At 37.2% G+C, this 14,424-nt stretch overlaps 1 protein-coding gene across 7 annotated transcripts in view; it reads left to right on the top strand.

Annotated features, from left to right (window-relative positions):
• The window catches only part of LOC123679945, a 149,979-nt gene that overhangs the window by 52,860 nt on the left and 82,695 nt on the right, over nucleotides 1–14,424 (top strand). For 6 of the 7 annotated variants that reach the window (XM_045617531.1, XM_045617530.1, XM_045617526.1 and 3 more), the window contains 6 exons: nucleotides 2,741–2,836; nucleotides 3,148–3,324; nucleotides 3,741–4,775; nucleotides 4,841–5,042; nucleotides 6,052–7,844; nucleotides 7,908–14,421. In XM_045617531.1, coding sequence (XP_045473487.1) covers nucleotides 2,741–2,836; nucleotides 3,148–3,324; nucleotides 3,741–4,775; nucleotides 4,841–5,042; nucleotides 6,052–7,844; nucleotides 7,908–14,421 — 9,817 coding nt within the window. Of the gene's footprint in view, nucleotides 1–2,740; nucleotides 2,837–3,147; nucleotides 3,325–3,740; nucleotides 4,776–4,840; nucleotides 5,043–6,051; nucleotides 14,422–14,424 lie in introns of all 7 variants that reach the window. The other variant, XM_045617528.1, reaches the window with a different exon arrangement.

Here is a 14,424-nt window from a genome sequence, read left to right as displayed (position 1 = left end):
TTTTATTGCAATTTAAAGTTCTATAGCTCTAAAAAACACCTTTTAGTTCTCTAGAAGCTTTGAGTAAGGATCGAATTTGTGACACCCTATACATTCAATCAAAGTAAATCCTTTTTTTTTGATTTCCTGAAATTGGAAAACTCAGATTCACCTGATTCAGCAAATGTGACCTTTACCCTTTAAAACCTCGCCCTGTATAGCTCAAAACGTGCATAACCGAATATCCTAATTACCAGATGTTTGTTCTGATTGAAATTCGGTGATGGCACGCTGAGGCGTGTGGTTTTAGATTAAAGCCACCCTTACGGGTTCAGCGTGAATAAATATTTTCAAATGTCATGGTTCAGGAGAAGTTGGTTCAGACAACAGTTCGTTGTATAATTTCGCGAGAAGTGTACGTCTGAATACGGTAGGATTTTAAAGCGGTATTAGAATAATTTGACTTGAGAGGCAGTGGTTTTGTTTTGCGAATTTGCGGTCGAGTTTTTGAAAGGATTGATTTCATTGAGCGTACGTTTGTCAATGTCTTTATTTTTGAATTTTCAGCTGTGAGTGATCGCAAACGGTAAGATTCACAAAAACAGAATCAGAATTCAAGAAAAATAACGAAAAACAATTAATATTTTATAATATAATAGTAATTTACGTAACAAGTCCGGAAAATAGGGTTTTTTGGACGAATAGACAAAACTATTACGCTCGTCCTGGAAGTGCGCACTTCCCGGACGGTTGCCGAAAAAAACTTTTCAGGAATGTGGACAATTCTTTATTTTTCTCACAAGTTTACTTTTAACAACGTTTCGGATTTTCCATGTCAAGCTACTTGGCTTGATGAATCCCAAGTCGAATCTGTTGTCACTAAAATATTAATCAGTTTGGTATTAGTCCATGATGAACAAAAGTATGAAAAATAATATGAAAAACTTTCCAGGAATATGGATAATGCTTTATTTTTCTCACCTGTTTACTTTTGCCAACGTTTCGGAGAAGATTTCCTCCTTCTTCAGGGCTCAAGAATATCAAGTTTTTGAGAAAACAGCAACTAAGCAATATTTCATAAATTATTGATAGGATTATTATAATCAGGTATAACGTCTAACGTAACCAACTACTTGACTTGAAAATCAATCTTGTGAAAAATTACATACTTGAGCTTGACTTGATTTTAGATATTTATTGCTTGGCTTGATATCGAGCTACTTGATATTACTTGAGCTTGATATGCACGCGTCGCACGGCATATATTTCTGCTATCTCGTGCAAGCATAGACTAAATAAGGGGATTCCCCGAGCGCCGAGAGACTGGAGCATTCGCCAGTGGGACTTTATTAGTATTTTTCTCACATTTATATGAAATCTATTGGTAGATTTTGGTAGCTTCAGAAATATCTTTACAAACTTGGCCAAAATGGCCAAGGATTTATATCAACGCCAGCATCTTCAGCTCCTGTTGCAAGACAATTTTCCAGAGCTGCTCTTACAGTTATAAAAACCCGCAATAGGTTAGGCGACAAATCTATAAGATTCCTCATATGTCTTAGATCCTGGATGGAAAATTATGAAATCAAACAAAGCCTGGAGGTTTCTCAATATTAAGAAACTTTTTTTTTTGTTATGATTTATAGTGATTTAATTTATGTTTCTAATTCAAAAAGTTGATATTTTCGGTTCTTTCATACAATAAGTTTAATAAATAAAAGTGTTTTTTGCAAGGTTCCTTCTTATTTCATCATTTTTTCATTGATGTGACACTTGTAATGGGTTGATTTTTCTCCATTTATAATATTTAAAAATTTTTCTTGATAAAAACTGTTAGCATTCAAATAGGTACATCTGATGTTTCGCAAATTTTATCAAGGCAGTTCTTATCAACGTGAAATGATTTGATTTCTAGGACCGTTTTTTCTAAAGATAATTTTCATGTTATTGTCTCTATTCTCAGCGTGCAAATTCGTAAGATTGAAAAAGAAGCATAAAAACTTTGGAAATCTATTGGATTTTTATTGCTTTGAATTTTCAGTAGAAAAAAAAAAAATCTATTTCTCCACATAATTGGAAGAGAACAGGAATCAATTGACAAGGAATATTGTCGAAGAGTGAAAGTCCATCACATATACGCGATTTTATAAATATCGTTATTATTTCTCATCTGACCTTCATATACTATTTTTATAAATCGAGCGTTTCGAATTAAAATCTAAATATACCTTTGTCACCCAAAAACGTTTTGATACGAACTTGATTCCATCTGGGAATTTTCAAGGCTTAGAATAAAATCGATTGATTTTGCACGATCGATCTGAGGGTTGGTCAAAGTTGAAAAAAGGGGGCAATACGAATATTATGATATAAAAATAAGACAATATTTTGACTCTTCTTGGTTATTATATGGAAATAAAATCATTAAAGAGATTTGTGAGATGTTCTTTGAAAAGATCTATTTGCTATGGCCACCATGATCTACATGATTTAGTTTGGAGACATTGGGAAATATTTAAGATTAAAATAAAGGTTTAAAAGACTCTAAATTTTGATTGGTATCTTGATTTTGAGTTACAATGTGTGAAGAGGAAGACAAATACAAAATAAGCCTATTGTTGAATCAGTTCTATGTAATTTCATGCTTTGTTGATATATTCCATTTCAACTATCCATATATACATAGTTGAACATGTTATTACATTTGTGTGTTGACTTTTTCTTTGATTGAACCTTCCCTAATCGATCACATTTTTTTCAGCGAGTTCCACCGCTTAGGATAGATGATTTGATCGAAGATTTGAAGGATGGAACTAAGTTACTAGCCTTGTTAGAGGTTTTATCCGGAGAAAAACTGGTGAGTATAACAATAATATAACCAATATTACTAGTGAGCCAGTAGATCAAAATACCAGTAGATCAAAATACCAGCAGATCAAAATACCAGTAGATCAAAATACCAGTAGATCAAAATACCAGTAGATCAAAATACCAGTAGATCTCACGAACCAGTAGTTCCATAGGACCTATTGAATTACAGAACTGTAGACCAATCGAAAAATCGGTTCTCATTAGTAAAAATCAAGAAAACCTAGTAGAGTGTAGGATTAAAAAAAAGACTTATAAGTTTGGATTAGAATAGATTCTACTACATGCTCTAATTTTCAGCCTGTGGAGAGAGGTAGGATACTTCGAAGACCTCATTTCTTGAGCAACGCAAACACAGCATTGCAATTCCTCCAGAACAAAAGAATAAAATTGGTGAACATCAACGCTAGTGATCTAGTCGATGGAAGACCACCAGTTGTATTGGGACTAATTTGGACTATTATTTTATACTTCCAGGTAAACCATAGTCTCGTAGTTATTCAAACTACACTAAAATTGATCTGAAACTTTTGAGCTTCATCGTGTATTCTGAAAATTTATAGAATTAATGTGCTTCTATTTACATTGAAATACAAACACATTTCAACAATTTAACCAAATCAAACAATATCACGGTTGAATCACTTTGAATAGATGCATAAAATGCATAAGCATTTTGTTCGTATGAAATTTTTAATATTTTTTCAAAATGAATTGTTATTAATTCAGTATTGATTTTGAAAGCTTCGTAGATGGAAATTCAAGGAATGGGTGAGTAATTTTGTCAAAACAAAAATCTGGATGAAAGCGCTACCAGAATTTTTTTAGCACCGACAATAATTCATTCGAAAATTTTCTAAAAACAAATTTTAACCAATTTTTACTGTCCTCAGATCGAAGAAAACAGCAAAGCCCTTGAATACCTGGCATTATGGGGCAGCCAGAGCAGCTTAGAAAGCGCTGGAACCACAGCGTCCAGAGATAAGACCAAGATGGGAGCCAGAAAGACCCTTCTTAACTGGGTAACCAACGCACTACCCAAAGACGCAGGTATCGAAGTGAGAGACTTTGGGGCTAGTTGGAGGGATGGTGTAGCCTTCCTAGCCATCATCGATGCCATCAAAAAGAACCTAGTAGACATCGCAGCTTTACGAAGAGAAAACAATAGGATCCGTCTGGAAACAGCCTTCGACGTGGCTGAATCTGAACTCGGTATAGCAAGATTGTTGGATCCTGAAGACGTAGACGTGGCCAAACCTGACGAAAAATCGATTATGACTTACGTAGCTCAGTTCTTACATAAGTATCCAGAACCTGGAACTGGTCAACAGGATGTTATCTTGTCTATTCAGGAGCAGTATGGGGAACTGTTGGTTTGGTTGAGACAGAAGACTCAGTACCTTGAGCACTTACAACAAACTGGATCCCTTCCCTTGGACTTCAACGAATATTTAGCTCTCAAGCAAGAAGTAGACGAAAGAGAAAAACTATACACAAAACTTAAACAACTAATCGAATCCCAAAGCTTAGTGACTGTCACTAGAGAATCGTGGATAGACATAATCCAGCTGTGGCAGAAGCTTCAGATCCAGCTGCTCCAGTGGCTGTGGTTGATAGACTCCAAGCTCCCTGGAGACTTCAAATTTATAGGAGAATGGCTGGCCAAAGCCGAAAGACTCATCTATTGTGACGATATCCCAACAGCAATGAATGACGAGACTGCAGCCATAATCAGTCAGAAACTTGAAGAACATAAAGCGTTCTTCGCTGACTATCCTACAGTGAAACAGAGATTTTTGGAGTTGTGTAACACTCCCCTTGCGAATGAAGTGCCTTCTGAAAAGTTGAATAATTTGAATATTAGACTGAATGAGGTGGGGCCCAAAGCTTCACAGCGTAGAGTTAGACTTAAGTTCCTTGAGCACAAGGTGAGTCAATTCTTACAGCTTCTTTATATTCTTTCCATAACTAAACTGAACCTTTTTCATTACAGTGTTGCCTTATTGCATTTTTGCAACTCACCGAGACCAAACTGAAAGTATGGACATCGAAATATGGAAGATTAGAAAAAGTGACACCTTTGTTGGACCAGTATAGAAACTTTGTATCGAAGAATAACATATTCCAGGAATTCAACAAAGCTTTTGTGGATATGAAAGCAGTTATACAGGAGTATAAACAAGATGGAAATATAAGTGAGTCCAAATATATAATTTGTAAATGGTGTTCTTTTTAGAGCTATTGAACTTCAAATTGCAATAAAACAACGATGAATTATTATTCGATTGAGATGAATTTTATTAATCCGCAAAATAATCTTGTGGCATTACATTCTGAATATGATTTCTGGCATATGACCGCCACGGCTGGCTCGGATGTAGTCCAATCTGGACGTCCAATTTTCAATTACTTTTTCCAACATTTGTGGCCGTATATCGGCAATAACACGGCGAATGTTGTCTTCCAAATGGTCAAGGATTTGTGGCTTATCCGCAGACCAATGACTTTACATAGCCCCACAGAAAGTAGTCTAGCGGTGTTAAATCACAAAATCTTGGAGGCCAATTCACAAGTCCAACGCGTGAAATTAGGCGGTTACCAAACGTGTCTTTCAATAAATCGATTGTGGCACGAGCTGTGTGACATGTTGCGCCGTCTTGTTGGAACCACAGCTCCTGGACATCATGGTTGTTCAATTCAGGAATGAAAAAGTTAGTAATCATGGCTCTATACCGATCACCATTGATTGTAACATTCTGGCCATCATCGTTTTTGAAGAAGTACGGACCAATGATTCCACCAGCCCATAAAGAGCACCAAACAGTCAGTTTTTCTGGATGTAACGGTGTTTCGACATACTCTTGAGGATTAGCTTCACTCCAAATGCGGCAGTTTTGTTTGTTGACGTAGCCATTCAACCAGAAGTGCGCACCATCGAATGGACGTAGTGCGCGATACGTATTCCGCACAGAACCATTATTTTCGAAATAAAATTGCACTGATTGCAAGCGTTGTTCAGGCGTGAGTCTATTTATGATAAATTGCCAAACCAAACTGAGAATAAATCACTTGACAGCTGTTAAATCGGTCGCCATTTTAAACAGTAATGCCAACTTAAAGTTATATACCTCGAAAAAAAAACACCCTATATTAGACATGGTTAGATTTTTCAAGAGGTTTATTCACATATAATTCCTTTTCCAGGTAAGAGTGAAAAAACCAATACAGATCTATTCATCAATGAGATAGCAGAGAGATGGAAAAACGTCTCCATGGAATTAAAGTGCGTTCAGAGCATGCTCGAAGAAGTGGTAGTCTATTGGAGAAGATGGGATTCTCTAGCCCCACAATTCGAAAATTGGCTCTCAAGAGCTGAAAATGCACTCTCTCTACCGGAAGACGAAAAAATAGAATTCTTCCAAGACATAACGGTATGGAGAGACAACTACCAACTGATTGGTGATACAGTCAGTTTCCTCATAGCAACATGCAACGAAAAAGTTGCTCTAGAACTCAGAGACCAATTCCAAGACATCACCAATAAATGGGATAAGATTTATCCTCAGGTAAACCAATACAGCCACGGTGGAGACCTACTGAGAAACAGAAAAGACTTCAAAACAGGTTTAGAAACGTTATCTCAGTGGTTGAGGAAAGCTGAGAGTATTGTTAATTCCCCACAGTTAGGTTCAACAGAAAGAATCATTCAACACATAGAAAAACTTGCACAACTACAAGAAGAAATTGAGAATGTTGAAAACGTCTTCAAAGCTATTAGTAAAACTTTCCAGTCCTTGATCCAAAATCTTTCCAGAGAAGAAGTTGAAAGGATGATGCTCGCTTTAAAACAGGAGAAAGAAGCGTTGGTAAAGATTCGAGCTCTTATCCCAGCTCAGATACACCTTTTCAACCAACTCCTAGTCCAGCAGAGATCATTGGAAGATGGTCAAAAAGAAATTAATACTTGGTTGGATGAAGCTGAGAACCTTCTCAGCAACATGAGTTTAGGCTGTGAGCGAGATACTTTGAAGAGCCACTTGGACAAGATAAAACAATTCTTTACCAGAACCCTCTACTATAAATCCATGCTAGACAGCAAAAACAAAGTGATGATGAATATAATCAAGACAGTCGATCAAAACCAAAACAGCGACGTATCTCAGATGGTCGAAAAAATGGACCAGCTAAACGACAGATTTTCTTACGTAACCCAAAACGCGCAAGTGTGGGAGCAGAGACTCATCGAAACCCTGCGTTGTCTTCACAACTACACAGAGTGTTACAGGGTGATATCCAACTGGTTGAGTCAAGCTGAAAGACTGATAGAAGAGAGACGCATCGACAATAAAGACACTGTGGAAGACCACAAGAACTTCTTCACGTCTGTTAACGAAAAATGGATCCATGAGCTCATCCAGAACTCTCAGGATTTATGTAACTGTCTTCCAAAAGAACAGCACAAGACGATATTGAATTCAGTGAGTGAGCTGCAGGGAAAATGGAAGAAAGTACTTTCATTTGCTCCTTTGCATCTTATGAAACTGGAATTCAGGTTAGATGAGTCAACCTTCAACTACTACATCAAGGAGCTCGAAAGAGAAATACACACAGAACATCTAGCGTTTAGTAAACAGTCAGATGTTACATCGATCATCAACAGAAACACAGAATACTTCTCCAACAAAGGTCCTCTGAAGGAGGCAAAACACTGTTTAGAAAACTTGAGAAAGCTTGCTGAAAATTATAGCCAACACAATCCTGAGGATGTGTCCATACACCAAGCTTGCGAGCAAGCTGAAAGGCAATGGACTAATTTGAATATGAAACTGGAAAATTTGAGTAGAGAGTTAAAACAGATACCTGAAAAATGGGACGAATATCACAGAAAATGCGAAGAGATCAGCAGATGGATGGATGAAGTAGAAGTGTCTTTAAGCAGTATCCTGACCACTTGTCAGAGCTCGGAGGAATTCGACAGACAGAAAGAAGAATTTCAGGTGAGTATCATTAAAATATCTTCTGTTAATTTCTCATTTTCCAAACATTTCATTTTTCTGCAGAAAATATGCAATGATGCAGATTCCAAGAGACAGCATATGAAATGGTTGGTTCAAACCCTAGATTTCTTAGCATCCCAGTGCCCTCTCAGCCAAGCAGAAATGGAACAAAAGAAACTAGACGCTCTAATAACTCGATACAAAAATTTGATTCCCTCCATCGAAATCACAATGATCAGAACCGATACCCTGTCAAAGTGTTATTCCTACCGCAGAGAAGTGCGTGAGGTTTGTGAACTGCTGAAAAAGGTTAGGGAGGTCCAGACAGAAAACCCTCAGCCTAACAATCTACCTCAACTCATCAACGTACAACAGACCACTCTAAGCCACCTTGAGTCTCAAAGACCAAGCATCATGTCCATCCTCCAGAAAGGTAAGGAACTGGAAAAAGACATGAACGCACCATCCTTCATCAAGGAAGAAGTGGAGAACTTGGAGAAAAATTGGTCGGAAACATATAGAGAAACATTGGAAAAACTGACTCATCTGAAAGAGACCCATAAAGTATGGACTTCATACGACAACCAAAAAAGCGAGATTTTAATGTTGCTCTCCAGAGCTGAGCAACAACTGAAAAACATCCACCCTAGCGAATACAACCTACGCAGCCTCCCTGCAGAACTGAAGAAACGTCAGGAGCAAGCTATTCAACTACGAGAGAAGATTGAAGAAATGCTGCAAAGATTGAGGGAGCTATGTTCAGATCTAGCAGAACAAGCACCTGCCCTCAAACAGGAAATCCAAGACATCGAAAACCGATATAGGTCAACTCTAGAAAACGCCCAAATGAACATAACGAACTTGGAGCAATACACGGTGAAGATCAACACCTTCCAAAACCAACTATCCCAACTTGAGGAATGGACAACGACTCAAGTGCCGATTCTGTTGAGTTCTGTGGAACAAGAGGACATTCCACCTCAAGAAAAGATTGCTAAAACCGAAAAACTCCAAAGGGAAATCATTCATCATATCACGTTGTTAGACAGCTTAGATAATGAAGCTCAGGAAATTGAGGTTCACCCTGAAGAAGCACCGAAATTCCATGCCAAACTAACAGCTTTAAGACAGAGGGTGGAGAGTGTTAACACCAATGTAGAAGCTCAAAAGGGTATAATCAGTCAGGACTTGAAGAATTGGGAAGTGTGTCAGGCGAATCTGCAAGAAGCTAAACCATGGTTGGAAAAAGCTGAAAGAAAAGTGAAGGAAGGTTTAAGGAAACCTTTGACTCTAGAGGAAGCTGTAAGAATGAAAGCAGACAATGATGAGTTCGCAGATGAATGTAAAATACATTCGGAAAAACTGCAAGGAATTTTAACTCTATCGCATCAGCTCAGCTCTAAAACTGCCACACATGACGACATCGATTCATCACTAAGCAAACACACAATTATCTTCGATACAGTGCACCAGTGGGATAGAAAACTCGACAAACTAGTTGCCAATTGGGGAACTTTCGATACCAACCTAAAAAGCCTCGAAAACTGGATTGAAAAAAGTAAATTGGAGTTTTCTCAACAATCAATCAATTTGAACACACCTCATGTCGATAAACTTGAGAAGAATCTGTCAGAGCTCAAATCCTTCAATAATGAGCTGTCAGAACAGCAGGCTAAAATAATAGGCTTGTCACAGAGTCTAGATGCCATAAGCTACTATATCTCACCAGAAGCTTTAAGTTTAAATAAGACCAAACTTCAAGAACTGAAAACCCAAATCAACGAATTATCTGATGGTTTGAGGGCAAGAATCAACAATTGCTCGGATGCCATTTTAGCTAAACACGAATCACAAGCTAAAATCGGTCAATTCACCAATTGGATTTACGACTTTAAAAATAATGTTTCCAGATTGGATGAAATATTCCCAGACAACATAGATGCTGTTTTAATAAATGTACATAGTCTTCTTCAAGAGCATTCAGAAAAACAGCCAGCGTTCAATGAAATATACGAAGAAGTCAAGGAAATATCACTGAGATCTTCAGGTGGTGAGAACGAAGCCATTGCTTCCGAGTACACTAACATTTCCAAAAGCTATCAAGAGATCCATGATAACCTATTGGACAAAAAGAAAGCTTTAGAAAAATGGTCCGAGTTGATGAATTGGTACAACGAATCACTCAATCAACTCCAACATTTGAACTACCAAACCGAAAGTAAGAATGCTTCTGAAGGTAATCTCCAAGCAGTCTTGCCAGAAATAAATTCCATCTCCAATAAGATAACCATGTGGAAAGACAGAATACCAACCTTCGAAAACATGCGTAATGTTGAAATAATCAATAGACAAACTGGACTTCCGTTAACAGCAGAACAACTCATACGAGAAATAGAGATGAAAACAACTCATTTGAAATCGAATGTTGAAAAGAAAATAGACGATTTGAATAATCTGAAGAATCATTGGCAGTCATTCCAAACTTTACAAGAAAACCTACAAAAGAATTTGAATGAACTCAGAATTCAGTCTTCAAGTGTTTATTCAATGATTGAACAACCATCTGATGTAGCCATTGCATTGGAACATCTAAACAACCTTTCAGATCAGTCTGAAAATGTTAAACTCAAGGAGGATTTGAGGAAAGAAGGACTCTACCTAACCAAAGAAGACATCCAGAACGTTTCTATCATACAAGGAGCTATATCTCAAATTGAATCAGAGTGGAGTAAAGCCATTGAAGACATAAGAAATCAAAAATTGATCATTTCCAATGCTCTAGCCGGTTGGAAAGATTTCCAAGAAGCCAAAAACCGTGTAGCTAAAGAGATTTCAGATTTGAACGAAGGTATTCAAAATTTCGAAACCCCTAATGATCTCTTACAAGCCAAAGTCAACTTCGAGAAAGCGACCAAGCTTTTAGAAGCATTCAAAAGATTCAAACTCACTTTAGATAAATTGGAAACCAAAGGTCAGATGGTTATCAAGAAATGTGAAAACATACCAGTACTACAAGCTGAAATAAAAGATGGAATTCAAGAAATGAGCGGGAGTTGGTCATCCATTTATGAGAATATCTTGAATTTGGTTCAGAGAACGGAATCCCAAGTAACAATATGGAAAGATATTGATAATACGAAGAACGACCTATTGAAATGGTTAGGTGAGCAGAATACTGCCTTCACTAGTGCTATAGAAAAACCTAATGAAGTTGAGACTGCCAAAATGCAATTAGAAAAATATAGAGAAGAGTTACCTCTTTATTCCAGATTGAAACAGAGTCTGTCAGTAAAATGCGAACAGTTGAGAAAGCTCTCAAATGAAGATATCCCTCCTTTACAAATTCTCAACCAAGTTATTTCAGATCAGTTTGAAACCGTTGAAATTAATGCTAAGAAACTGAGTGAACTGACTTCAAACTTTGGGGATGCCAAGAAGAATATCCAGGACAAACTCAAGGTTATCAACAATAAAATAAGCACAATGAGAGAGCAAATAATAAAATGTGAAGATCTTGGTGGAGACAACAGACAGGTTGTTGAAAGAGTACTCAAAATACAAAACCACAAGAAAGAACTCAAACAATGTGAAGGTGAAATCGAAGAATTGGAGCAAGATCTCAAGCAGATCAAAATTATGTACCCTAATCTCATTGAAGGTGTTTTCCCAAAAGAACAACAATTGATAAAGAAGAGATACGATGATCTTATGAATCATTCTCACAAAATCGAGAACACTCTGCTGGGATTCTTGAAGAAAGTCCATTCGGAAAAGTTCGGAGTGTTACAAAGATTGATTGCGACTCATAAAGAGAAGATTGAGTGGTGCACACCTGATAGCCTTGCTGATAAGTACAATTTGGAAGTTAAACTGAAGTCTCTTCTTCCTATTGAAAAAGCTCTGGAAGATTGTGAAGCTAAAGCTACAGAAGTTGAAAACTCCCTAGCTTTGATAACAGAGGTTGAGCATCCAGAAGTAATAAAATTGCTTCAAGCTGAAAGAGATCACCTTTTCTTAGAATTGACTAACTTGAAGAGAAATTTCGCTGAAACCAAGAACACTCTCGAGAATGCTGTAGATCTTCACCAGAAATACGAGCAACTTGTCGAAGAGGTATCATCATGGTTAAAAATTAAAGAGAATGATATGAAAGTAATTAGTAGCGCACCAATGGATGTCTACGATCTAGACAACAAAATCAAGGAAATGACGGATTTAAATACAGAAATTATAAATTTTGAGGAAAATGTTAACAGCTTGAAACCCATAAGCTCCCAGCTTTCTGGTGAGAAATCAGAAGATAGGATCACTCAACACGTTGATCACTTAAATACTCGTTACTCCACTCTGAAAAATTTCATGACAAATTACATCAAGAAATTGAAGGAACTCAACACATACAAAGAACGTTACCAAAAATCTGTTCGAAATGTTGAAAACTGGTTGACAAAAGCCGAGAAGAAAGTCAAGTCATTTGAGACTGCCAAACCAGACCAAGCTACTCTTGGAGAATTGAAAGGATTTTCGGTGGAAAAAGAAGAAGGTCAAAACTTACTGACCACAGCTGTTGCGAATGGAGAAGCAATGTTCCCTGGTATCACTCCAGAAAATAGAGACACCATCAGAAACGAACTCAGGATCTTGAGGGAAAAAGCTGAACGACTTATCGAAGAAGTAAACAACTTATATAAAAACGTTGAAGCGGTTCTCACCCAGAAAAACTCTTTCGAAGACAGTTTGCAACAAATAAAGATATGGATGAACGACTTAGATGAGAAAGTAGCAGATGAATATGTGCTAGACAAAACATTACCAGAAAAGCGAGAAACTTTGTATAATTACAAAGTCATTGAACATGACATTGACCTCCACAAGACGATACTCAAGAAGATGAAAGATTCAATCGCTGAACTAAACGATAAAGAAGCACAACAAGCAGTAGATGAAAAAATTGAAAAGTGCAATAATCTACTTGCTAGAGTTAACAAATATCGTCAAACTTCCGAAGACTATGTGAAACAACATGAAAATTACGATGCAGCCATTGAAAATTGTAGAAATTGGCTAGATGCACTTACATCAGAAGCTGTTCTTCTGATGGAGGACTCTTCATCATATTCCGCTGAGTCGAAGTTATCAATGGTACAAGATTTGTTGTCACAAGAAGAACAAGGTGATGAAATCGTTGAAAAATGTAAAGATCAGCTCCAATGCGTCTTGGGACAGACTGCAGAAGACGGACATCCACCACTGAAGAACGCTTTCGAAGAACAAAAAAAATCATGGCAATCATTCCTGCAATTATGTTCAACTGCGCAACAGCAACTGAACGACATATCCACACAATATTCAAAGCTTGAAAGCTCAATCAAAGAACTTGAAGATTGGCTCAAAATTAAGGAAAACCAAGTGAGAGATCAGAGTTTGAAAAGTACAGAGGAGACCAAGCGTGCTCATCTCAACAAGTTGGAATCGTTGAATGAGGAGATTCTATCGAAAGAAGAAGATTTCAAGAATTTATCGAAAGAGTATAGTAAGCTGGATTCTAATATGAAAATCCCCACACTCATAACAAGGTACGAAACTTTGAAGAATTCTTCCAAAGAAAACATACGAAAATATAGAATGCTAGTAGAAGAACATAAGCACTTCAACGATGCCTACAACACTTTGATTCACTGGCTCACAGAAAAAGCTGAAGATCTGCAAGATTTAAGCCATATTGTAGGAGATGTTGCAGTTATACAAAACAGACACAAGGACATTGAATTGCTGATGGAAGAGAGGAACAAAAATAGCTCTGAATTTGATGCTCTCCTCGAGAGAGGTGAGAAATTATACTCCCATACATCTCCAGACGGTAGAGAGATAATAAGACAACAACTCAAGAATCTAAGAACCATTTGGGATAGTTTTGCGGATGATCTGCAGAATTCTAGTCACAAACTCGACCAATGTTTGGTTCAGTTCTCCGATTTCACAATGACTCAAGAACAACTTACGAAATGGCTCAAAGATGTTGAGAAAGCAATGCAACAGCATACTGAATTGAAATGTACTCTACAAGAAAAGAGAGCCCAATTCCAAAACCATAAAATAATGCATCAAGAAATTATGTCTCATCAACAGTTAGTCGAAGCTGTCTGCGATAAGGCACAAAAGTTAGTGGACCAAACTCAAGATAAATCTTTGAATATGTATCTCCAATCGATCAAACAATTATTCCAGAACATCGAGACTAAATCTGAAGAACTTTTGAATAATTTAGATGCTTGTGTGAATAAACATATTGATTTCAATGATAGTGTGGCATCTTTCAAAGAGTGGCTTAGGGAGGTAAGAGAAAAATTACAAGAATTTTACGAAACAACTGGAGACAAAAATGATTTAGAAAAGAGGGTTTCGGTTATCACTACAACAAAAACTAGACATACTAAAGAGGGGGAAGAATTACTGGGAAAGATAAAAGAAAAATTGATTTCCACTGCGAGGAGTACAGCACCAGAAGGTGTTGAGATCTTGAAGACGGAACTACAAGAACTTTCTGCTTCGTTCGCTGATTATTTAGCTGAAATAGGTA

This window comes from Harmonia axyridis, chromosome 5 (assembly GCF_914767665.1).
Source record: "Harmonia axyridis chromosome 5, icHarAxyr1.1, whole genome shotgun sequence".
In the NCBI taxonomy this organism is placed as follows: domain Eukaryota; kingdom Metazoa; phylum Arthropoda; class Insecta; order Coleoptera; family Coccinellidae; genus Harmonia; species Harmonia axyridis.
Note: the sequence above shows the minus strand (reverse complement) of the source record. Positions and strands in the feature narration are given on the sequence as shown.